The sequence below is a fragment of the Scyliorhinus canicula genome, chromosome 11 (assembly GCF_902713615.1).
Source record: "Scyliorhinus canicula chromosome 11, sScyCan1.1, whole genome shotgun sequence".
Taxonomy (NCBI): Eukaryota; Metazoa; Chordata; class Chondrichthyes; order Carcharhiniformes; family Scyliorhinidae; genus Scyliorhinus; species Scyliorhinus canicula.
This window is the reverse complement of record NC_052156.1, coordinates 161,204,099-161,230,323: the sequence shown is the minus strand read 5'-3', so window position 1 is coordinate 161,230,323 and position 26,225 is coordinate 161,204,099. Positions and strand designations below refer to the sequence as shown.

Below are 26,225 nucleotides of genomic sequence, written 5' to 3'. Positions count from 1 at the left end.
CACCTTTTACTGGGGGGGGGGGGATTGGGCAGCTATTTTGCACTGTTTACTGGGAGCGGATTGGGCTGGTATATTACACTGTTTACTGGGGGGATTGGGTAGGCATATTACACTGTTTACTCGGGGGATTGGGCAGGTATATTACAAGTTTAGTGGGGGGATTGGGCCGGTATAGTACACTGTTCACTGGGGGGATTGGGCAGGTAAATTACATTGTTTACTGGGGGAATTGGACAAGTATATTACAGTGTTTACTGGGGGGATTGGGCAGCAATATTACACTGTTCACTGGGGTGATTGGGCAGGTATATTACACTGTTTACTGGGGGGATTGGGCAGGTATATTACACTGTTTACTGGGGGGATTGGGCAGGTATATTACACTGTTTACTGGGGGTTTGGGCAGGTATATTACAGTATTTATTGGGGGGATTGGGCAGGTATATTACAGTGTTTACCGGGGGGGGGGGGGGGGGGAAACTGGGCAGGTATATTACAGTGTTCACTGGGGGGATTGGGCAGGTATATTACACTGTTTACTGGGGGGATTGGGCAGGTATATTACACTGTTTACTGGGGGGGGGGGGGGGGATTGGGCAGGTATATTACACTGTTTACTGGGGGGATTGGGCAGGTATATTACACTGTTTACTGGTGGGAATTGGGCAGGTATATTACACTGTTTACTGGCGGTTTGGGCAGGTATATTACAGTGTTTAGTGGGGGATTGGGCAGGTATATTACAGTGTTTACCGGGGGAGGGGGGGGGGGGGAATTGGGCAGGTATATTACACTGTTTACTGGGGGGATAGGGCAGGTATATTACACTGTTTACTGGTGGGAATTGGGCAGGTATATTACAGTATTTACTGGGGGGATTGGGCAGGTATATTACAGTGTTTACCGGGGGGGGGGGGGGGGGGAACTGGGCAGGTATGTTACAGTGTTTACTTGGAGGATTGGGCAGGTATATTACACTGTTTACTGGGGGGGTGGGGGGGATTGGGCAGGTATATTACACTGTTTACTGGGGGGATTGGGCAGGTATATTACACTCTTTACTGGTGGGAATTGGGCAGGTATATTACACTGTTTACTGGGGGTTTGGGCAGGTATATTACAGTGTTTACTGGGGGGATTGGGCAGGTATATTACAGTGTTTACCGGCGGGGGGGGGGGGGGGGGGTGGGGGTGGGGGAGGGGAGGGGGGTGGAACTGGGCCGGTATATTACAGTGTTTACTGGTGGGATTGGGCAGGTATATTACACTGTTTACTGGGGGGATTGGGCAGGTATATTACACTGTTTACTGGGGGTTGGGCATTTATATTACACTGTTTATGGGGGGATTGGGCAGGTACAATACACTGTTTAATGTGGGGGTGGGTTGGGCAGGTATATTACACTGTTCACTGGGGGTTGGGCAGTTATATTACACTGTTAACTGGGGGGATTGGGCAAGTATATTACACTACTGGGGGAGATTGGGCAGGTATATTACACTGTTTACGGGGGCTGGGATTGGGCAGGTATATTACACTCTTTATTGGGGGGATTGGGCATGTATATTACACTGTTTACTGTGGGGATTGGGCATGTATATTACACTGTTTACTGGTGGGATTGGGCAGGTATATTACACTGTTTACTGTGGGGATTGGGCATGTATATTACACTGTTTACTGGGGGGGATTGGGCCAGTATATTACACAGTTTACTGGGGCTGGTTGGGCAGGTATATTACACAGTTTACTGCGGGGGGATTAGCCAGGTATATTACAATGTTTACTGGGGGGATTGGGCAGGTATATTACACTGTATACTGGGGGGATTGGGCAGGTATATTACAGTGTTTACTGCTGGGATTGGGCAGGTTTATTACAGTGTTTACTGGGGGGATTGGGCAGGTATATTACTCTACTGGGGGAGATTGGGCAGGTATATTACAGTGTTTACTGGGAGTGATTGGGCAGGTATATTACACTGTTTACTGGGAGTGATTGGGCAGGTATATTACACTGTTTACTGGGAGGATTGGGCAGGTATATTACACTGTTAACTGTGGGGATTGGGCAGGTATATTACACTGTTTAGTGGGGGGATTGGGCAGGTATATTCCACTGTTTACTGGGGGGGATTGGGCAGGTATATTACACTGTTAACTGGGGGGGATTGGGCAGGTATATTACACGGTTTACTAGGGGGGATTGGGCAGGTATATTACACTACTGGGGGAGATTGGGCAGGTATATTACAGTGTTTACTGGGAGTGATTGGGCAGGTATATTATACTGTTTACTGGGAGTGATTGGGCAGGTATATTACACTGTTTACTGGGAGGATTGGGCAGGTATATTACCCTGTTAACTGTGGGGATTGGGCAGGTATTTTACACTGTTTAGTGGGGGGATTGGGAAGGTATATTACACTGTTTACTGGGGGGGATTGGGCAGGTATATTACACTGTTACTAGGGGGGATTGGGCAGGTATATTACACTGTTCACTGGGGGGATTGGGCAGGTATATTACACTGTATACTGGGGGGATTGGGCAGGTATATTACACTCTTTACTGGGGGAATTGGGCAGGTATATTACACTCTTTACTAGGGGGATTGGGCTGGCATATTACACTGTTTACTAGGGGGAATTGGGCAGGTATATTACAGTGTTTACTGGGGGGGATTGGGCAGGTATATTACACTGTTAACGTAGCGGGATTGGGCAGGTATATTCCACTGTTTACTGGGGGGATTGGGCAGGTATATTACACTGTTAACTTGGGGGATTGGGCAGGTATATTACACTGTTTACTGGGGGGGGGGATTAGGCAGGAATATTACAGTGTTTACTGGGGGAGGGGGCGGTTTGGCAGTGTTTACCGGGGGGAAAGGGGGGGGGGGGGAAGTGGGCAGGTATATTACAGTGGTTACTGAGGGATTTGGGCAGGTATATTACACTGTTTACTGGGGGGATTGGGCAGGTGTATTACACTGTTTACTGGGTGGGGGGGGGGGATTGGGCAGGTATATTACACCGTTTACTGGGGGGATTGGGCAGGTATATTACACTGTTTACTGGTGGGAATTGGGCAGGTATATTACAGTGTTACTGGGGGGATTGGGCAGGTATATTACAGTGTTTAGCGGGGGGGAATTGGGCAGGTATGTTACAGTGTTTACTGGGGGGATTGGGCAGGTATATTACACTGTTTACTGGGGGATTGGGCAGGTATATTACAGTGTTTACTCGGGGGATTGGGCAGGTATATTACACTGTTTACTGGCGGTTGGGCAGATATATTACACTGTTTATGGGGGGTTTGGGCAGGTAGATTACACTGTTTACTGGGGGGGGGGGGTTGGGCAGGTATATTACACTGTTCACTGGGGGCTGGGCAGGTATATTACACTGTTCACTGGGGGTTGGGCAGTTATATTACACTGTTAACTGGGGGGATTGGGCAAGTATATTACACTACTGGGGGAGATTGGGCAGGTATATTACACTGTTTACGGGGGTTGGGATTGGGCAGGTATATAACACTGTTTAATGCCGGGGAATGGGCAGGTATATTACACAGTTTACTGCGGGGGGATTGGGCAGGTATATTACACTGTTTACTGGGGGGATTGGGCAGGTATATTACACAGTTTACTGCGGGGGGCATGGGCAGGTATATTACACTGTTTACTGGGGGGATTGGGCAGGTATATTGCACTGTTTACTGGGGGGATTGGGCAGGTATATTGCACTGTTTACAGGGGTGGGGGAGGATTGGGCAGATACATTACAGTTTTTACTGAGGGGGGTTTGGGCAGGTATATTACACTGTTTACTGGGGGGGGGGGGGATTGGGCAGGTATATTACACTGTTTACTGGGGGGAATTTGGCAGGTATATTACACTGTTTTCTGCAGGGTATTGGGCAGGTATATTACACTGTTTACTGGGGGGGGATTGGGCAGGGACATTACAGTGTTTACGGGGGGGGGGTGGATTGGGCAGGTATATTACACTGTTTACTGCGGGGGATTGGGCAGGTATATTACACTGTTTACTCGAGGAATTGGGCAGGAATATTACGCTGTTTACCCGGGGGGGGGGGGGGGGGGGGGGGGTTGGGCAGGTATATTACACTGTTTACTGGGGGGATTGGGCAGGTATATTACACTGTATACTGGGGGATTGGGCAGGTATATTACAGTGTTTACTGGTGGGATTGGGCAGGTTTATTACCGTGTTTACTGGGGGAGATTGGGCAGGTATATTACACTGTTTACTGGGAGTGAATGGGCAGGTATATTACACTGTTTACTGGGAGTGATTGTGCAGGTATATTACACTGTTTACTGGGAGGATTGGGCAGGTATATTACACTGTTTACTGGGGGGATTGGGCAGGTATATTACACTGTTTACTGGGGGGACTGGGCAGGTATATTTCAGTGTTTACTGGGGGGGATTGGGCAGGTATATTACACTGTTTGCTGAGGGGATTGGGCAGGTATATTACAGTGTTTACTTGGGAAATTCGGCACGAATATTGCACTGTTTACTGGGGGGGGGGGGATTGGGCAGGTATATTACACTGTTTACTGGGGGATTGGGCAGGTATATTACACTGTTTACTCGAGGGATTGGGCAGGTATATTACACTATTTACTGGGGGAGATTGGGCAGCTATATTACACTGTTTACTGGGGGGGAGGGTTGGGCAGGTATATTAAACAGTTTACTGCGGGGTGATTGGGCATCTATATTACACTGTTTACTCGGGGCATTGGGCAGGTATATTACACTGTTTACCGGGGGGGGGGGGGGGGGGTTGGGTGGGAGGGGGGGGGGGATTGGGCAGGTATATTACACTTTTTACTGGAGGGATTGGGCAGGTATATTACACTGTTTACTGGGGGTTGGGCAGTTATATTACACTCTTTACTGGGTGGAATTGGGCAGGTATATTAGACTGTTTACTGGGGGTTGGGCAGTTATATTACATTGTTTACTGGTGGGATTGGGCAGGTATATTACACGGTTTACTGGGGGGGTGGGATTGGGCAGGTATATTACAGTGTTTACTGGGGTGGGGTTGGGCAGGTATATTACACTGTTTACTGGGGAGGTTTGGGCAGGTATATTACACTGTTTACTGGGGAGGAATGGGCAGGTATATTACACTGTATACTGGGGGGATTGGGCAGGTATATTACACTCTTTACTGGGGGGATTGGGCGGGTATATTACACTGTTTACTGGGGGTGATTGGGCAGGTATATTACAGTGTTCACTGGGAGGGGGGTTGGGCAGATATATTACATTGTTCACTGTGGGGATTGGGCAGGTATATTACACTGTTCACTGGGAGGGGGAATGGGCAGGTATATTACATTGTTTACTGGGGGATTGGGCACGTATATTACACTGTTCACTGGGAGGGGGAATGGGCAGGTATATTACACTGTTTACTCTGGGTGATTGGGCAGGTATATTACACTGTTTACTGGGTGGGGGGGGGGAGATTGGGCAGTTATATTACAGTGTTTATTGGGGGGTTGGGCAGGTAACGTACACTGTTTACGGGGGGATTGGGCAGGTACGTTACACTGCTTACTGGGAGGGATTGGGCAGGTATATTACACTGTTTACTGGGGGGATTGGGCAGGTATATTACACTGTTTACTGGGGGGGATTGTGCAGGTATATTACTCTGTTTACTGGGGGGATTCGGCAGGTATATTACACTGTTTACTGGGGGGATTGGGCAGGTATATTACACTGTTTACTGGGGGGGATTGGGCAGGTACATTACACTGTTTACTGACGTGTGATTAGGCAGGTATATTACACTGTTTACTGGGGGGGATTGGGCAGGTATATTACACTGTTTACTGAGGGGGGTTGGGCAGGTATATTACACTGTTTACTGACGTGTGATTGGGCAGGTATATTACACTGTTTACTGCGGGGGAGTGGGCAGGTATATTACACTGTTTACTGGGGGGGGGGATTGGGCAGGTATATTACACTGTTTACTGACGTGTGATTGGGCAGGTATATTACACTGTTTACTGCGGGGGATTGGGCAGGTTTATTACACTGTTTACTGTGGGGATTGGGCAGGTATATTACACTGTTTACTGGGGGATTGGGCAGGTATATTACACTGTTTACTGGGGGGGGGGTTGGGCTGGTATATTACACTGTTCACTGGTGGGATTGAGCAGGTATATTACACTGTTCACTGGGGGGATTGGGCAGGTATACTGTATTACACTGTTCACTGGGATGGGAAATGGTCAGGTATATTACATTGTTTACTGGGGGATTGGGCAGGTATATTGCACTGTTCACTGTGAGGGGGAATGGGCAGGTATATTACACTGTTTACTGGGTGGGGGGGAGATTGGGCAGGTATATTACAGTGTTTACTGGGGGGTTGGGCAGGTACGATTCACTGTTTACTGGGGGGGATTGGGCAGGTATGTTACACTGTTTACTGGGGGGATTGGGCAGGTTTATTACACTGTTTACTGGGGGGGGGTTGGGCAGGTATATTACACTGTTTACAGGGGGGGTGGATTGGGCAGGTATATTACGCTGTTTACTGGAGGGATTGGGCAGGTATATTTCACTGTTTACTGGGGGGGATTGGGCAGGTATATTACACTGTTTACTGACGTGTGATTGGGCGGGTATATTACACTGTTTACTGGGGAGGAATGGGCAGGTATATTACACTGTTTACTGGGTGGAATTGGGCAGGTATATTACACTGTTTACTGGGGGGATTGGGCAGGTATATTACACTGTTTACTGGGGGGGATTGGGCAGGTATATTACACTGTTTACTGGGGGGGATTGGGCAGGTTTATTACACTGTTTACTGGGGGGATTGGGCAGGTACATTACACTGTTTACTGGGGGGTTTGGGAGGTATATTTCACTATTTACTGGGGGCGTTGGGCAGGTATATTACACTGTTTACTGTGGGGGTTTGGGCAGGTATATTACACTGCTTACTGGGGGGATTGGGCAGGTATATTACATTGTTTACTTGGGGGGTTGGGGAGGTATATTACACTGTTTACTGGGGGGGGGGGGTTGGGCAGGTATATTACACTGTTTACTGGGGATTCGGCAGGTATATTACATTGTTTACTGGGGGGATTGGACAGGTATATTACACTGTTTACTGGGGGGATTGGGCTGGAATATTACACTTTTTACTGGGTGGGGGGAGATTGGGCAGATATATTACACTGTTTCCAGGGGGGGATTTGGCAGGTATATTACAGTGTTTACTGGGGGGATTGGGCAGGTATATTACACTGTTTACTGGGTGGTTGTGCCGGTAAATTACGCTGTTTACGGGGGGATTGGGCAGGTATATTAAACTGTTTACTGGGGGGGGGGGGGGGATTGGGCTGGTATAATACAGTGTTTACTGGGGAGGGGGGGATTGGTCAGGTATATTACACTGTTTACTGGGGGGATTGGGCAGGTATATTACAGTGTTTACTGGGGGGGGGGATTGAGCAGGTACATTACACTGTTTACTTGGGGGATTGGGCGGGTATATTACACTGTTTACTGGGGGGGGGGTTGGGCAGGTATTTTACACTGTTTACTGGGGGGGGGAGGTTGGGCAGGTATATTACACTGTTTACTGGAGGGGATTGGGCAGGTATATTACACTGTTTACTGGGGGGATTGGGCAGGTATATTACACTGTTTACTGGGGGATTGGGCAGGTATATTACACTGTTTATTGCGGGGGGTTGGGCAGGTATATTACAGTGTTTACTGGGGTGGGATTGGGCGGGTATATTACACTGTTTACTGGGGGGATTGGGCAGGTATATTACACTGTTTACTGGGGGGGGGGATTGGGCAGATATATTACACTGTTTACTGGGGGGATTGGGCAGGTATATTACAGTGTTTGCTGGGGGGATTGGGCAGGTATATTACACTGTTTACTGGGGGGAATTGGGCCGGTATATTACACTGTTTACTGGGGGGATTGGGCGGGTATATTACACTTTTTACTGGGGGGGTTGGGGAAGTATATTACATTGTTTACTGGGTGGGGAGGATTGGGCAGGTATATTACGCTGTTTAGTGGGAGGATTGGGCAGGTATATTACACTGTTTACTGGGGGGGGGTGGGTTGGGCAGGTATATTACACTGTTTACTGGGGGGGTTTGGGCAGGTATATTACACTGTTTACTGGGGGGGTGGGCAGGTACATTGCACTGTTTGGTCGGGGGGGGGGGGTGGTTGGGCAGTTATATTACACTGTTGACTGCGGGGATTGGGCAGGCATATTACACTGTTTACGGGGGGGGGGGTGTGGGCAGGTATATTACACTGTTTGCTGGGTGGGGGGAGATTGGGCAGGTATATTACACTGTTTACTGGGGGGGATTGGGCAGGTATATTACAGTGTTTACTGGGGGGATTGGGCAGGTATATTACAGTGTTTACTGGGGGGATTGGGCAGGTATATTACACTGTTTACTGGGTGGGGGGAGATTGGGCAGGTATATTACACTGTTTACTGGGGGGGGATTGGGCAGGTATATTACAGTGTTTACAGGGGGGATTGGGCAGGTATATTACACTGTTTACTGGTGGGGATTAGGCAGGTATATTACAGTGTTTATTGGGGGGATTGGGCAGGTATATTACACTGTTTACTGGGGGGATTGGGCAGGTATATTACACTGTTTGCTGGGGGGGATTGGGCAGGTATATTACACTGTTTACTGGTGGGATTGGGCCGGTATATTACATTGTTTACTGGGGGGGGGGGGGATTGGACAGGTATATTACAGTGTTTACTGGGGGGGTTGGGCAGGTAAATTACACTGTTTACGGGGGGATTGAGCAGGTATATTACACTGTTTACTGGGGGGGGGGGGGATTGGGCAGGTATATTACACTGTTTACTGGGGGGATTGGTCAGGTATATTACAGTGTTTACTGGGGGGTTTGGGCAGGTATATTACACTGTTTACGGGGGGATTGGTCAGGTATATTACAGTGTTTACTGGGGGGTTTGGGCAGGTAAATTACACTGTTTACGGGGGGATTTGGCAGGTATATTACACTGTTTACTGGGGGGGGGGGGGATTGGGCAGGTATATTACACTGTTTGCTGGTGGGATTGGGCAGGTATATTACACTGTTTGCTGGGGGGATTGGGCAGGTATATTACACTGTTTGCTGGGGGGATTGGGCAGGTATATTACACTGTTTGCTTGGGGGATTGGGCAGGTATATTACACTGTTTACTGGGGGGATTGGGCAAGTATATTACACTGTTTGCTGGGGGGATTGGGCAGGTATATTACACTGTTTGCTTGGGGGATTGGGCAGGTATATTACACTGTTTACTGGGGGGATTGGGCAGATATATTACACTGTTTACTGGGGGGATTGGGCAGGAATATTACACTGTTTACTGCGGGGGATTGGGCAGGTATATTACACTGTTTACTGGGGGAGTTGGGGAAGCATATTACATTGTTTACTGGGTGGGGAGGATTGGGCAGGTATATTACAGTGTTTACTTGGGGGGGGATTGGGCAGATATATTACAGTGTTTACTGGGAGGGGGCATTGGGCAGGTATATTACACTGTTTACTGGGGGGATTCGGCAGGTATATTACACTGTTTATTCGGGGGGGCGTTGGGCAGGTATATTACAGTGTTTACTGGGGGGTGGGCAGGTATATTACACTGTTTACTGGGGGGGTGGGCAGGTATATTACACTGTTTACTGGGGGGGCGTTGGGCAGGTATATTACAGTGTTAACTGGGGGGATTGGGCAGGTATATTACATTGTTTACTGGGGGGATTGGGCAGGTACATTACAGTGTTTACTGGGGGGGTTTGGGCAGGTACATTACACTGCTTACTAGGGGGATTGGGCAGGTATATTACTGTGTTTACTGGGCTGGGATTGGGGAGGTATATTACACTGTTTACTGGGCTGGGATTTGGGAGGTATATTACACTGTTTACTGGGGGGTTAGGCAGGTATATTACATTGTTTACTGGGGGGGGGATTGGTCATGTATATTGCACTGTGTACTGGGGGATTGGGCAGGTATATTAAACTGTTTACTGGGGGGATTGGGCAGGTATATTACACTGTTTAGTGGGTGGGGGGGGGTTGGGCAGGTATATTACACTGTTTACTGGGGGGGGATTGGGCAGGTATATTACAGTGTTTACTGGGGGGGGGGGGATTGGGCAGGTATATTACACTGTTTACCGGGGGAATTGGGCAGGTATATTACACTGTTTACTGGGTGGGGGGGGGGGGGGGGCTGTTGGGCAGGTATATTACACTGTTTACTGGGGGTGATTGGGCAGGTATATTACACTGTTTACTGGGGAGATTGGGAAGGTATATTACACTGTATACTGGGGGAATTGGGCAGGCATATACACTGTTTACCGGGGGAATTGGGCAGGTATATTACACTGTTTACTGGTTGGGGGGGGGGGGGCGGTTGGGCAGGTATATTACACTGTTTACTGGGGGGATTGGGCAGGTATATTACAGTGTTTACTGGGGGGGGGGGTGGGTTGAGCAGGAATATTACACTGTTTACTGGGGGGATTGGGCAGGTATATTACAGTGTTTACTGGGGTGGGAGTTGTTGGGCAGGTATATTACATTGTTTACTGGGGGTAGTTGTTGGGCAGGTATATTACACTGTTTGCGGGGGTGATGGGGGTGTTGGGCAGGAATATTACACTGTTTACTGGGGGGGGATTGGGCAGGTATATTACACTGTTTACTGGGGGGGCGTTGTTGGGCAGGTATATTACACTGTTTACTGGGGGGGAGGTTGGGCAGGTATATTACACTGTTTACTGGGGAGGGTTGGGCAGGTATATTACACTGTTTACTGGGGAGGGTTGGGCAGGTATATTACACTGTTTACTGGGGTGTGGGCAGGTACATTACACTGTTTGGTGGGGGGGGTGGGTTGGGCAGTTATATTACACTGTTTACTGCGGTGATTCGGCAGGCATATTACACTGTTTACGGGGGGCGGGGGAGGCGGTGGTCAGGTATATTACACTGTTTACTGACTTGTGATTGAGCAGGAATATTACCCTGTTTACTGGGGGGGGGGGTTGGCAGGTATATTACACTGTTTGCTGGGGGGGGGGGGGATTGGGCAGGTATATTACACTGTTTACTGGGCTGGGATTGGGCAGGTATATTACACTGTTTACTGGGCTGGGATTGGGCAGGTATATTACACTGTTTACTGGGGGGATTGGGCAGGTATATTACACTGTTTACTGGGGGGATTGGACAGGTATATTACACTATTTACTGGGGGGATTGGGCAGGTATATTACACTGTTTACTGGGGGGGGATTGGGCATGTATATTACACTGTTTACTGGGCTGGGATTGGGCAGGTATATTACACTGTTTACTGGGCTGGGATTGGGCAGGTATATTACACTGTTTACTGGGCTGGGATTGGGCAGGTATATTACACTGTTTACTGGGGGGGGGGGGTTGGCAGGTATATTACAGTGTTTACGGGGGGATTGGGCGGGTATATTACACTGTTTACTGGGGGGGGATTGGGCAGGTATATTACACTGTTTACTGGGGGTGATTGGGCAGGTATATTTCAGTGTTTACTGGGTGGATTGGGTAGGTATATTACACTGTTTACTGGGGGTGATTGGGCAGGTATATTACACTGTTTACTGGGGGTCGATTGGGCATGTATATTACACTGTTTACTGGGGAGGAATGGGCAGGTATATTACACTGTTTACTGGGATGGATTGGGCAGGTATATTACACTGTTTACTGGTGGGGGTTTGGGCAGGTATATTACACTGTTTACTGAGGGGAATGGGTAGGCATATTACACTGTTTACTGTGGGGCGTTTGGCCAGGTATATTACAGTGTTTGCTGGGGGGGCAGGTATATTACAGTGTTTACTGGGGAGTATTGGGGATATATATTACACTGTTTACTGGGGGGGGGGGGCAGGTATATAACACTGTTTCCTGGGGGATTGGGCAGTTATATTACAGTGTTTACTGGGGGGGGGGGGGGATTGGGCAGGTATATAACACTGTTTCCTGGTGGGGATTGGGCAGGTATGTTACACTGTTTACTGGGGTGATTGGACAGGAATATTACACTCTTTACTGGGGGATTGGTCAGGTATATTAGTGTTTTCTGGGGGGGGGGGGGACTGGGCAGGAATATTACACTCTTTACTGGGGGTGGGGTATATTACACTGTTTTCTGGGGGTTGGGCAGGTATATTACACTGTTTACTGTTTGAGGTTGGGCAGGTATATTAAACTGTTTACTAGGGGGGATTGTGCTGGTATATGACACTATTTACTGGGTGGATCGGGCAGGTATATTACACTGTTACTGGTGGGAGGCATTGGGCAGGTATATTCCTCTGTTTACTGGCGGAAGGACTGGGCAGGTATATTACACTGTTTACTGTGGGGGATTTGGCATGTATATTACACTGTTTACTGGATTGGGGTATTGACAAAGTGTTTTGCACTGTTTACCTGGGATGGATTGGGCAGATGTATTACACTATTTAGCGTGGTGGGGGGGGGGGGGGCAGGTATATTACACTGTTCACTGGTGTGGGGATGGGGTATTGGGCAGGTATATGGCTCTGTTTACTGTGGTGGGGGATTGGGAAGGTATATTGTTTAGTTTTCTGGGGGGGGGGGGGGGGATTGGACAGGTGTATTACCCTGTTGATCTCCAGGCATGCTGACAACCAGGGTGTAACGCAGTACGGTTTTCTCCGGCAGTCCTCTTTCAAACATTGATGCAAATGTTCTTTGTGGCGATTAATGTCTTTAGTTATTCCTGACCGGGTTACCGCTTTGTGTAATTCTGTTGGGCATTGACGGAGCATCACTCCGTCAGCTCCTGCTTTAACAGCCGCGGCCCAAGAAAATAAACCATACCGATACATTTCATGTGAATTTCACTGTTTCCCCCAAGAAGGCACTGTCTACCTTCTCTGGCCTCATTGGTCAACGGGAACATCTGTAAGTGGAGTGAATTCATGTATACAATAGTTGTGTACAATAAGCGCCTTTATTCACGCATGTGCATCCCTGGGTGGAATTTTGGACTCATGTCTGTATAGATGTGTGTGTGTGGAATTGTAAAAACATTACTCCTCGAGACAAAAAAGTGATTTTGTGGGAGCAATGATGCATTTTGTACTTTTTTTCCCGGAGCTTTCAATCTATTTGGGGCAATATTAGCTTATCAGATTTAACTTGAGGTTATTCGTCAATCAGGTCGCTTTCGATAATCAAATGTTTGACCAATCTCCAACAGACTATTGAAAAGATGAACATAGCCTTGTTGCCGGGTGCCCGCCTCTTACCCATCACCACAAGCACCTCTCACCTCCTTTCGTTTACTTTAGGTCTCATCCTTGTTTTTTTTAAAAACTCAATTGAATCGCCGGAAAAAGAGCCCCTCTCTTCTGACATGAGAAAAGAGACGCTGTTTTTACTGAGAATGCAAACTGACTGCGGTGCACAGATCAAAATGAGTGGGAAATGGATGATGGTGAATACATACAGGGAGCTTCCTTTGAAATCCAACCCGCCCAGATAACGATCGTGTATCCCAGATTTAACTGGCAATTTAAATGTTTTTCGCTGAAATATTTAAGTATTCCTTGTTGAATTTGAGCGCTGTATTAAAACCCAAACGCATGTCTTGGGGAAAAAATAAACCAGCCAAGAATCTTGTGGATGGGTTGCAGGGTCCCAATGCATCTTGTAGAACTTGACACAAACGAAGTCAGATGAAGAGTATTAATCTCATTAACGATGAAACATGAAATCTCCCCCACCCTCACCGCCCTGAACACTGTGGTCTCCATTTCCCCTTTGCCATCCCGCGGAATTACTACCATTAAGGGAAATACGTGTAGTGCGTCGGGGAGAGGGGGCGGTGATGGACATTTGAGCTTTTATTCACACATTCCTGTATCAAAAATTCACCGTGTCACCTGTGTGAGGCGATAGGGTCTTCCCGATACTCAAAGGAGGGGAAACACTCGAGTTCAGAATCGTCTGTTTCTGTTATCTGCGCACAGTCATTGCCCACCATCTCAGTCTATGCCAGCTCGAGTATCCTGCCTGATAAAAACGAGGAACCTCTCAATAGTTCAGAGCAGCGCCTTCATCCCTCTTCTGTCAAAAGCCAACACAGCGGCTGGTACCCATGCCGGCAAACCGGGGCGAGCCGAGCACATCAGGTAAAAGATGTATCGAGTATTGTAACAGGATTGAGGCTTTAATGTCTTAGGATGTATCCTATTAGAAAGTCGTCCGGTGAGATCCCTTATTCACCCCCCCCCCCCCCCCTCCAGTGAACGCGGGCCACATGGAAAGCGACCGGAATAACCCCCTCCCCCTCTCCTCACACTCCCTGTAAGATTATATTCGGAAGGCGATTGGCACCTTTTCACTCCGGCGAAATACAGAATGCGACCCTGCTTTCAGTTTAGATCATTCACACAAGCAGGCAGGTTGGTCAGCATTAATGAAATGAAAATCGCTTATTGTCACGAGTAGGCTTCAATGAAGTTACTGTGAAAAACCCCTCGTCGCCACATTCCGGCGCCTGTTCGGGGAGGCTGGTATGGCTGGCCTGCCTTGGTCTGCTTTTAAAAGCCAGCGATTTAGCCCAGTGAGCTAAACCAGCCCCTTTAATGCTCATGTTGGCCCAACAAGACGCCAGTCAGTGTCGAGCCTTTATAGACAGGCTGGCCCTGAAACACTGTCAGGGCGAACGCAACATTTGTGCGTGCCTTTCTCTGGCTTTTTACAGAACTGGTTCCACTTCCGAGAGCACAATGTAGCCCAGAATCATTGACACCGCTACAGTTAACATGGTCACAGTGGCTGCTTTCCACCCGCACACTAATCAATTCCACTTGCCAGCTACAGTCACCAACTCAAAATTCAGCTGACCTCCACTTCTCGTGTTAAGGTTACTCTAGACAACTGAAGCTTAATTTATCTATAAAAAGACACACGCACACACACACGTTTCGTTCGAGCAACAGCGGAGTAAAGCTGAAAGGAGTGTGGGCCGGATTGGCAATCCGCAGTAAGAGAGCGCTCTCTGCTTTAGAAGCCAAGGAGTGGAACTCAGCGAAATTTACCAACCCGAGAGCTGGAATTGACATGTAATTTACCCAGCCTGTCCACACACGCGAGGAATATACTGAGATTAACCCAAATACTGCCCCCCCCTCCCCCTTTACCAGACCCCAGCACATCAGAGCAGTCACATTTTCAGACCATTTTGAACGGTTGTTTTTGTGTGTGTGTGAGAGAGAATTTTGTACATTCACCGGTTACTCATCGGGCTGATCAATTTTCTGATGAAAACGCATTTCTCCTCCGCGTGTCAGCATCTAACTGTAAATATATCAGCACCGTAACACCTTTACTCCTTCTGTAAGTGATAAATCTGATAAGCATCGAATTAGCACTTAAATAAGAATGTTCTGGGGAAGTGAGGAGACAATAAATAACCAAGCCTGTCCTTTGTACCTACAGATGTCTGCTTTCCTTTATCCAAAACGATTCGCTTGTGAATGTCAGAGCAGTTCCATAAATCCAGAAAACTCCGCGTTTAGATCATAGTCGATTTAGAAAGAGATCTGTCAGTAAACAGGTTAACAAAATACGGTGTAATTAAGATCCAAAATAGTGTATATAGCGCTCAGATAAAAGGCTACCGAATTCCATTATCTTACTTTGTCATAAAGGCTTTATAAAGACCTTTTAAGAGAAAGAAACTGATTATAATCCATTAGAATAGTTCACGTTCTTGGTTCAAGGTATATCCTTGTGTTTGTTAATTAGGACCAGTCAACGCAGACGATTGCTGGTTTGAGTCGACCTCTACTATCAATACGAGGTAGTCTGTATATGTTGACTTTTGTTTCTACCACGAGCTCGCATTTTCGTCTAATAAGATGAGAGGAGTCCGCCTTCAGGCTGGATGTCCTCAGTATAACCCTGTGCCTTCGCCAGCGGCTATTTGTACAACTTTACCTGCGCATGGGGAATGGTGATTAAACCAAATATTATATATACAGAGACAGAAGATCAAATCCGACCACAGCGCAACTGTTAGCTGCCTAATTAAACAGTCATTTCTGGCGAGCCAGGATCTGCCTGCTTACACGTGTCTGTCTCCGATCACAGGCATGACAGCCAACATGTTCCACAGTCTTTAGGTGGAGATCGATGTGAATCGACGGGTGCTGTAATGTTCCCCGGGCAATTTATTTTTTTGCTGCTGTTTTTATTTGTCTCTTCTTCGGAGAGGGAGATACAATCCATTTCAATAGCGGCAGCGCGTCTTTTAACATTTAAATCAACTGAACCCCCCCCCCCCCCCCCTCTTCAAAATGGTTCTTTTTTTGGGCGCTAATTGTTAAAACAATGCCCCCCATTATTAGCCCGTCTCTATCAATCTGCACAAACCGTGTAACTGGGCGGGATTACAACTGACAACTAAACCATAGCAACCAACAAAATAAAAGACGGTCTTGTTCGGAGACCCCACATTTGGTAAAGTTCTAACGTGCGTGTAATTCGAAATAGTCCATGGCGATTTTCAGGTTTTGCACCTCGCATGTCACTGAACCCCTCCTTTCGCCAGATTAATCTCACCCCCTAATCGTGTGTGTGTGTGGCCGCCCTCAATAAATTCGGGTCTATAGGCTGTAATTATGGTACCGGCTGTTCCCGTGTCATTAATCAGCCATAAGCGTTCCTGAAGTCAACTGCTTGGGCTTGTTAAGCTTTGCCAAGGTCCCACCTGAAGTGTTGGGATGGGGTGGGTAAGGCTAAACCTCAGCTCCTAAACTATGCATTAAGGGACGGGGACGGGGACGGTGGGAAGGGGAGGGGGACTGACACAGTTTTAATATCGAACATGGGCCAGAGCCGGGTCCCAGTGATGTCAGGAAAATGCCACATGGCCATAAGTCATTACAATTCAGCGTTAACAACATTTCACTTGTTGGCCTGTTCAAGCGCTCGCTGAGACATTTTAGTTTCGTTAAGTAGCATTGCTCTCCTGAGAGAGATTACGAAACACACCAATGATAACATAGAACATATATTGCAGAAGGAGGCAGAATAAGGTGAGCAAGTTACTCTGGGTGAGAGGGATGGGGGACAAACACTCCCATTATTCGATCCCCTTTGGAGGGACAGCCTATATGTTATTGTTAAAATAGAACGAGCTTTGGAAACGCGCTCATTGAACATGACCTTCATGTATCCAGGTGCCGTGGTTATCAAAGTTTTCAGTGCATTAATAAAGCAAACTTGCAAGACAAAAAAAAATCAATCGTGATATTAATCACCTCTCACGCGGAGCGTGAAAATTCATTCAAAAAAACAAACACACGGCATCTCTGGAGTGGAGAGGGATTGTGTGTTGAAACTCAGAGGGCGCAGGTTTGGTCTGAAGGCAGGAGCTGGGGAGCTCTCCCGGAACGTTGTCACGCTGCATTAACAGGAACTCCATGTTTGGGGCGGGCGACAGAGTGACTGGGATCAAAAGGATTCGATTCCGAAACCGGTTGGATTGCTCTTGGGGGGGGGGGGGGGGGAGACATTCAAGGAAGGATGGTGGAAAACACAAACGCATTTTCGGCTTGAGTTCTTGCTGTCAGTTCGCATTGGGTTCAAGTGTAACAACAACTAAAACAAAATCTCCAGCAACAGATTTAGATGCTAACACACGATGCATTCTAGCCCATAACCTGCCTCTCCAGCTGTTAATGCCTTCAAGATCTGGGTGCACATTAACGTTGGAAAAGTGACCCCCCTCCCCCCCACCCAAACAACACATTACTCCCAATGAACAATGCTGACGCTCTGACCTATTCTAGGGGTTTTGCTTCAGTTGCATGTCGCTTCCGCTGGCCTGGTTCCAGCCTCCCCCCCCCCCCCCCCCCCCCCACCCCCGCTCGCAATGTGGAATTCCCTGTCCCTGTCCCTCATTGAACCCAGATCATTTCCTGACTTATTTATTCAACCGCTGACGTCAGGTGGAGTGGCGTCGGCCCGGCTGAGACATTTCAGTAAAATGCAGAGCATCAAAAGAGCAACTCCCATTCCCCAATTACATACTGTCAATCTGCAGCTGGACTGGCAATTGCACATGAAATGCCAGCCCGCGGCCCTCCTATTCCGAGGCAGTGAAGTGGAATGACTCCCCAGTGCGAGAGGACGCTGTGCCTCACTGAGTGAGGGAGGGAGGGGAGGGGAGGGAGGAGGGAGGGAGGGGGTCACCTGTTGCCATCCCAGCCCATGTATGAAATATACAAACATTCTCCTATTTTGATGTATCTGCTCTAATCCCCCCCCCCCACCGATTTTAGCCACTGCAGTGTCGGTGGTTCTGCCCTCAGTTCTACAAGCTATGCAATCTCTCCCCCTCCTTTAAGATTCAAGTCACCCCCCATCCCCCTTATCGCCCCCACCCCCCTTATCGCCCCCAGCCTATCCCTCAGACCTTTGTGAATGGATCTGAGCAAACATCGCCTGCTGCGTCCCGATGGCCAATTCTGCCTTCTATAAGCATCCCTGGGGGGGGGGGGGGGGGTGCATGAACTGAAAGGGCGATATATAAATGCAGGAGATTGTTGCCGAGCCGCAGGGGCTCTCCAGCCCGGTCTCTGCTATCTGCGTTCCCCAGTCAGTCATTCCCCCCCCCCCCCTCCCCTCCACCCCCCCCCCCTCTCTCTCCCACGCGCATGTGGCACATTTCACAATCTTCCAGCATTTGGCGTCAAAAATCATTCTGTATTTCCCAGTGGCTGGTGGCATCTGAAATGCTGCTCACAGGTCAGAGGAACAGCTTCGGAAAGAGAACATTGATAAGTTCCCACGTAGGTTCAATTAGTTTTTTTTAAAAATCCCAGTAAGGACATGTTTTTTTTTTAAAAAGCGATTTGACATTATATTTATAATGAGGCTTTTAATTGATTTTTTTGGGAGGGGGGGATTGGGGCCAATTTAAATTGCGGAAGAGAAAGAATTGGCATTCCTCGCTAACCAATTGGCTTCCTCCCCCCCCAGGAGCCCTCCCACGGGACCAGCTGGGCGGAGACTTCCTCCAGATGGGTTGTGACAAAAAAACTCAGTTGGCTCCTCATTGGAACCCTGTGACAATATTGCCCCAGGGAGCAGCCAATAGATGGATAGAGGGGGCGGAGTGGAGGGGGGTGTAATCCACCAATGGGCAATCAGGGAGGTCTGGCCAATCAGGGAGGGGGTTGGGGGGCGGGGCCTGCAGCCTGTGTGGGTCGGGGTGGGGGGGGGTAAGGAGGCTCTCTGATTGGCCGCGAGGGGGTGGGTTGTTTTTAAGTTCCAACGCGCCGTGCATTGAGCCGGCTGGCGCCATCCGCCAGTTCAGAGAGAATGCCTCCACTCTTAAAAAAAAAACCCGGGGACATAAACACAATCTCATCAGTCAGCTCTGCAGCCAGTGTGCTCCACTCATCAAACCCTCTGAGCCCAGCACTGCGACAAGGTTGGTCCTGCACACCCCCCACCCCTTTGCTGCATTCCTTCCTCCTACTTTTCTGTTTTCTCAGCAACAACCCCATCCGAAATCTCTTTTTTAAGGGTGGCAAAACGTTTTATTTTAATTTTATTTTTTTCCCCCTAAACGTATCCAATATTTGCAGAGGCGTGATGCATGGAGGGGAGAGCTGGTATTTGGTGGAATTTAAATCTCCAGCCGCGTTCAAGTCCATCTGCAGATTATTGATCAGGGATGGACATGGTTAACATCGCGGTTTAACTGAAGGTTTTATTTGGTGGTGGTGGTTTGGTTGGGGGGGGGGGGGTGGTGGTGTTGGTGGATAATCGTGCATTCGATACCCAGCAGATTCAGCCCATGGCTTTTTCTTTTCACCGGAGAAATGCACCTTAATAAGTTGAATAACTTCATTTCCGATTCGGAGAACAGGCAGTGTGGGTCGTTTTAAATTGGTTTCGATTTTACACGTCTTTGCTTTTGTATTTCCCCGACCTCACTGCTTTACAGAAAGGGAGGGTTGGGTGTGTGTGTGGGGTGGGGAGGGGAGGGGGGGGGGGGGATGCTCAGGTATCTTGTTTCGACTAAAGTAATCATCGCTTTCTTTCCCTCTCTCCTGCTCTGTCTCTCACAGGTGGATGAGTAAGCAGCAGTGGAGACTCACTTTGTGGATTCTGTAATTGAAAGATACCGAATCTCGGACTGTAACACACATAGATATAATAGATAGATAGAGAGAAATATTTGTAATATAAGTTCAGCCGAAGTTTGATCGCGATGGAGGTTGACCAGCCTCGCTGGATGACACACCATCACCCCGCCGTGTTTAAACGGGCAACATCCTGACTCCCACCACCCGGGGCTCAGCCATGGCTACGTGGACTCGGCGCCCTACCTCCAGTCAGAAGAAGTGGATGTACTTTTCAACATCGACAGCCAAGCGAACCACGTTGCCTCCTACTATGGGAACTCGGTCCGAGCCACCGTGCAGAGATATCCTCCTCCTCACCACGGTAAGAGTTTTCACACTTTTTAGATTTACCTCTCCCACATATGAATGACCCCCCCCCCCCCCCCCCCCCCCCACACACACACACACGTATCGAGTGAAATGAAATGCGAGCACATCGGTTGCCGTTTCAGTGAGATTCATTAACAAGTATCGTTTTAAGAAGGAGATTGAGAATGTTCATGGGCAGAAACACTCCCAACAAAGGCGATGTTTTGTTACTGAACCCGGTCTCAAATTCCAGGGATTGAAAAAAAAAATGCTACGTTCTGCATTTTTTGAGGGGGTCTGAAGAGGACATATTGGAGATGAGAAAGAGAGGCTATTTGGGTTATTTAATGGGAGGGCCTCCCGGATGTAATCGAGGCGCTGCCTTGTGTGTCTCGAAACTATTACTTTAAAAAAAAAATTACATGATGATGCCAATCCAAATCCATTTTGCTAATCCGTTCGGGATTATTACATCCACTATCGCCTATCGTTAAAATTGACATTTCAAAGCTTGACTGGACATTGGGTACATCATGTTCTATTTTCTGTGACCATTAGCAGCGTGGGCGTTCGTGGCTTGTTGAATGTTGCCTCTCGCTGTGTTGGGGCAGCTTCAGTGGCTGGCGGAGAAAGCTCTCTCTCTCTCTATATATATATATTGCAAATCGAAAGTAGCTTTGAAGCTATTATTCCTTCTTGTCACTTGGGGTTTTTGTGGCACACACACACTATAAAAACAATCCTTATATTTATACAGCGAAAAAAACAGGAAGGTTTGTACCTAAAAACGTGTATCTGGATAGGTTGCACCCTGCACAGTCGCTCCAATTCGATGGACAGATCATTTACACTGCAGTACATGGTTTACACAAAAAATGAGAGTTGAATGTTTTTACACCAAATGTTTACTGTCGCCTAAAGGAAGTTACAATGCTTCTTAGCACCCGCTCATTATCCTGGGTGCAAATTTGGGAATGCGGGTAGGGATGAGGGTGGACAATTAGAACAAAGGGGGTCACTCCCAAAAGAGGTTGATTTTAAGGTAAATCTGTCAAACTGTGGGAGTCTTCAGCATTTATAAACTTTAAGATTAAATAAGAATGAACTGATTGGAATTATGGCATCTAAGATAAGTTAAAAATTAGCAGGGATTTGGATGAAGAGTTGTGTACTGATCCACACTTTTGTTTTATCATTTCAGGGGGTCAGGTTTGCCGCCCTCCTCTGCTTCATGGCTCTCTGTCCTGGTTAGACGGAGGCAAAGCCCTTGCCTCTCATCATAATGCTTCTCCTTGGAATCTGAGTGCATTCAGCAAGGCTCCACTCCACCACAGCTCCCCGGGCGCTCTTTCCGTCTACCCTCCTTCCTCATCAGCGTCCCTCTCAGCAGGACACTCCAGCCCTCACCTGTTCACCTTTCCCCCTACCCCTCCCAAGGATGTGTCCCCCGACCCTACTCTCTCCGTCCCTGGACCCAGCAGCTCCAGCCGCCAGGAGGACAAGGAGTGCATCAAGTACCAGGTGTCCCTGGCTGAGGGCATGAAGTTGGAGACAGGATCCTCTCACCCCAGAAGCAGCATGGCATTAGGAGGGTGCTCATCTGCAGCCCATCACCCTCTGGCCTCTTACCCACCTTACGTCCCTGATTACAGCTCCAGCCTCTTCCCATCCGGCAGCCTGCTCGGAGGATCTCCCCCAGGCTTTCATTCCAAAGCAAGACCCAAAGCACGTTCCAGTACAGGTAAGTGTCACTCAATTCCTTACTGAACAAGCCAGCCAGTACTCATCCTGGTATTGCTCATTGAAACACTTGGGGTCAGTGTGAAATCCAGGTTAATGTATCAAATTGATAATGTTTATCTTCTGGATATTAGTTAGTAGATAGTTATGAGTCAGATATTACTTCATCAAAATTATTTACGCAAATGTGAACTCATGATTGGAAACACAAATATTTTACCATTGCGTAAGAAAACACAATAATAAATAAATAACCTTTATTGTCACAAGTAGGCTTCCATTGACACTGCAATTAAGTTACTGTGAAAAGCCCCTAGTCGCCACATTCCGGCGCCTGTTCGGGTACACTGAGGGAGAAAGCTTTGAATGCTTTCCATTAAATGGCTAATTGAGACATGATATCCTGAATCCAGGCAGCACATACAATATATCCACTTTGAGGGCCCAACTGGACCCAATCTAACTTACCTTTGAATCAAACTGATTTTCTTGACCAAATGAGATTCTTTTTGAATTCCAATTTGTATAAATGAATCAAGTCTATTCACCAATAGGGGTTAGTGTTAGCTTATAATTAGACCAAAAGCACTCAAGCACATTTGCAGTAATACTCGCATCCTGTGATCATATTATTATTAGTAATAATACCTCAAAGGGAATTACTCTTCTGAATTTGGCTGGGAGTCCAGTTCTAAAACTCTTTCAAAACACATGCGGACAAACTGAACCCAGTGCTTGGAAAGAAATACTAAACTGGTGCCTGTAAAAATTCTGAACTAAATCATTTTACAGAGGGAGTGCTGCAATAGGAGATTGCTATGGTCTTATATGACACAGGTTTCAGACCTAAACACTGGAAATAACCTATCTGTATTAATATCAGTTCACACCTCCCATTTCCTCATTGAGCATCACAGGAGTAGTCAGTTCACAGGTTGGTGATCAACTGTGATGGGAGTTTAGATGTCGGTTTGTACCACAGACAGCCTGAAGTATTTTAAACAGCAATGTCAATACCATTAAACGGTGCACTTTATGAAGCACAAAAGTATTCCCGGTGATTTTTTTTGTTGCAATCCCTTCACACTGCTGGATAGGAAGGAGCCCCCATTTAAAATCGTGCTGTTTCCCTGTGAGAAACTACTTTGGCGATCTGGCGAAACTGATCAGATTGCTGTTCCGGCTGAATCGGCGGAGCACCCTAAATGGGAACTAGGACAAGCGCCCTGGTCTTTTTCAGATTGCTATGTTTTAGTTAATCCAATTATTTTCAGACTGATGCACGCGACAGTTGCATTGTTTGTTCGGTGGTCTGACTTTGATAGATTCCGGATGCGGCAAGGCACAGGCCAAACGGCCCGAGCGGTGGGGAGAGAGAGGTGGGGTCGGGGCAGGAGCGAGGTGGGGGTTGTATGACAGTATTAACCTGTTACACTATTGCTGATTGAATAATCCAGCGAGCCGCAGATTATCCAGTGCCACACGTTGGTAACATTAATGCAAGAATTAGACAGGGACAGCATAAGAGCAAATTTCGACAGTGCACATTGTGAGCAAATCGATAAACACCTCTAAACTTCATCAAGACCTCACTTATTTATTAGGTAACAACACATTGGGTAATGGGTAAAGACTCACCACAGATCCCACAAAAGAACATAGTGGTTTCAATGCTCAGCTATTCTGACTTTGTCATTCCTTTAATAATATGTATTATCGTGAAAACATCTATTGGGGCGAAAAAAAGGCTTCTTCTAGCCGTTGCCTTCCACAGTCACTTTCTGCATGTTGCCGGCATTACTGTGAGATTAATAACTTTTTGTGTGACAGACCAGGTCCTCGGGCTAATCTACTGAAAATGACTTGCATCAGCTAGATTTCTACAAAGCGGTTCTTGTAGTGTTGGACGTGGCTGTAGACGAGGCGTAAATTGATACACGCTAGGAGAGAGAGAAAAAACATGTTTAAAAATAGGTCACTTTTGTCGTTCAGCCCGATGTGTTTTTTTTTTGACTCAGTAGTATTTATGGGAGACTTTTTGAAATGCACGAGACTAGGTGTTCGCGGTTTGGAAAAGCCAAGACCGAGGGAAGATTTGGCATCCTTCTTTTCCCTATATTGTGTATTTTTGGAGCGGAGAGGGAGGGAGGGAATGAGTGCGATGTTTCGAGGTGAAAGAGCGTGTCTGCTGCAGCGTAGGGTACAGCTTGCCCTGGGCTGAGTAACTGTCTATAGAGAGTATGTGAGGCTGTGCAACCTTTTGGAAAAACGGTTTAGAACTTGTGGTTAGGGTGCGGATGTCTTTTTCTAAACGTACTTATTCAATACTTTGCATGTTCTTTGAAGATTCACTGTAATGTAAAGAGCGACAGGACAGAAAAGAAACTTGTGAGGGGGGGGGGGGGGAAGGGAAGTTGGAAATACATTAAATATTCTGACTTATAGGTCAGTGGAGGAAAAATTAAAGCAGGATAAATGTGCAGTTGTGATGTTACCAGTTAACTTTTAGCTTTTGCGGTTGTCACCGTGGTACACGCGCCGAGCTGAAGGTACAGGCGTTGCTATTGAGACAACGGGACGTGTTCGACCCCCCCCCCCCCCCCCCCCCCCCCCCCCCCAACTCTTGCACACCACCCACTTCCACAAAATTTTACACATCTTCACTCAACCCCTAAAAGCTGCCCCCTTTCTCGCAGTTCACTTTTATTTTCAGTTTTGACAGTTTTTAGTGATGACCCCCCCCCCCCTCTTCCTCCCCCAAGTCAGAGATTCCTCGGAGTGTTCCTTTAACGTTTAGTTCGGCTCCAGGCAGATTTGGGTTTTGCGGTGAAATTTGGAACTGATAGATGTTTTGAATTTGAAGGCACCTGAATCAGGATGATCACAATACCCCTGACCCCTCCCCACCCCACAACCCCTCCTCTTTTTTTGAATGTTTATTAAAAATCTAATGCACAAAAGTCCCTTTTGATGTGTCTGAACCCATTCTTCAGACTGACATAAAGAATAAATAAGCAATGCATTGACCGTTCCCCTTCTGTTTTTTCAGGGGATCGCGAAAAATACTTCGTGACTGTAAATTGCACCATTGGAAGTGACCGATCAAGCTGTAGTGAACTGGGGATAGTGCATTCGACATTTTTAATAGGTGTGCGACTCTCCTTTAGGTCAGGACATTATGCAGTAACGGCATATGATTGTCAAAAAGATGTCAACTGTCAACAGCTAGGAGTGCTCACAGATCTACCAATAGCTGCTGTGCATTTTTTTTTGCTGCATACAGAGTCAACCAGCGTTAGTACAGTGACACTTTTGGATCTAGAAATTTTAAGATTTTTCTTGCAGTATCATGGCGTTGTTTTGTCTTTGCAATTTATTGAAAACTGTGAAATGTACAATTATCCGGTTTTAATTTTTTTGTGCGTGTTGGAATGGCACACCAGTCTTTTTTTTTTTGGGGGGGGGGGGGGTTATCAATCTGTTACACAGGCCTGACCCCTGATGAGGTGATCCGGAATGGAACACTGGGGAATATTCTTCAACTTTAAAAAAAATCCATTATCCGAATCTACCAATGTATGCAAATGACTCATTTTATTATCTGTTGGCCCTCCAATAAACACTCGCCATTAAAGTTTTCTTCTAACCAATACCAGCGTTTACAAATAGCCCGAACCATATATCCTAACCTCCAAGTTAAAGACTGCACTCAGCCCTAATGTAATTGCCTGCTGCTCGCATTGCAAATATTTGCCTAAAAAGTGAGTTAGAACTCGCTTTATCCCACTTTAATGTCCTCTGTGGCGCCAGGCACATTATGTACAAATTAAATAAAGGA

At 47.3% G+C, this 26,225-nt stretch overlaps 1 protein-coding gene across 1 annotated transcript in view; it reads left to right on the top strand.

The window, feature by feature from the left end:
• Positions 1-26,225, top strand: part of gata3 (GATA binding protein 3) — a 48,097-nt gene that overhangs the window by 7,489 nt on the left and 14,383 nt on the right. The window contains 3 exon segments of the mRNA XM_038811877.1: positions 20,282-20,472; positions 20,474-20,660; positions 21,849-22,388. Of these exon segments, the coding sequence (XP_038667805.1) occupies positions 20,425-20,472; positions 20,474-20,660; positions 21,849-22,388 (775 nt within the window). The 5' untranslated portion in view covers positions 20,282-20,424.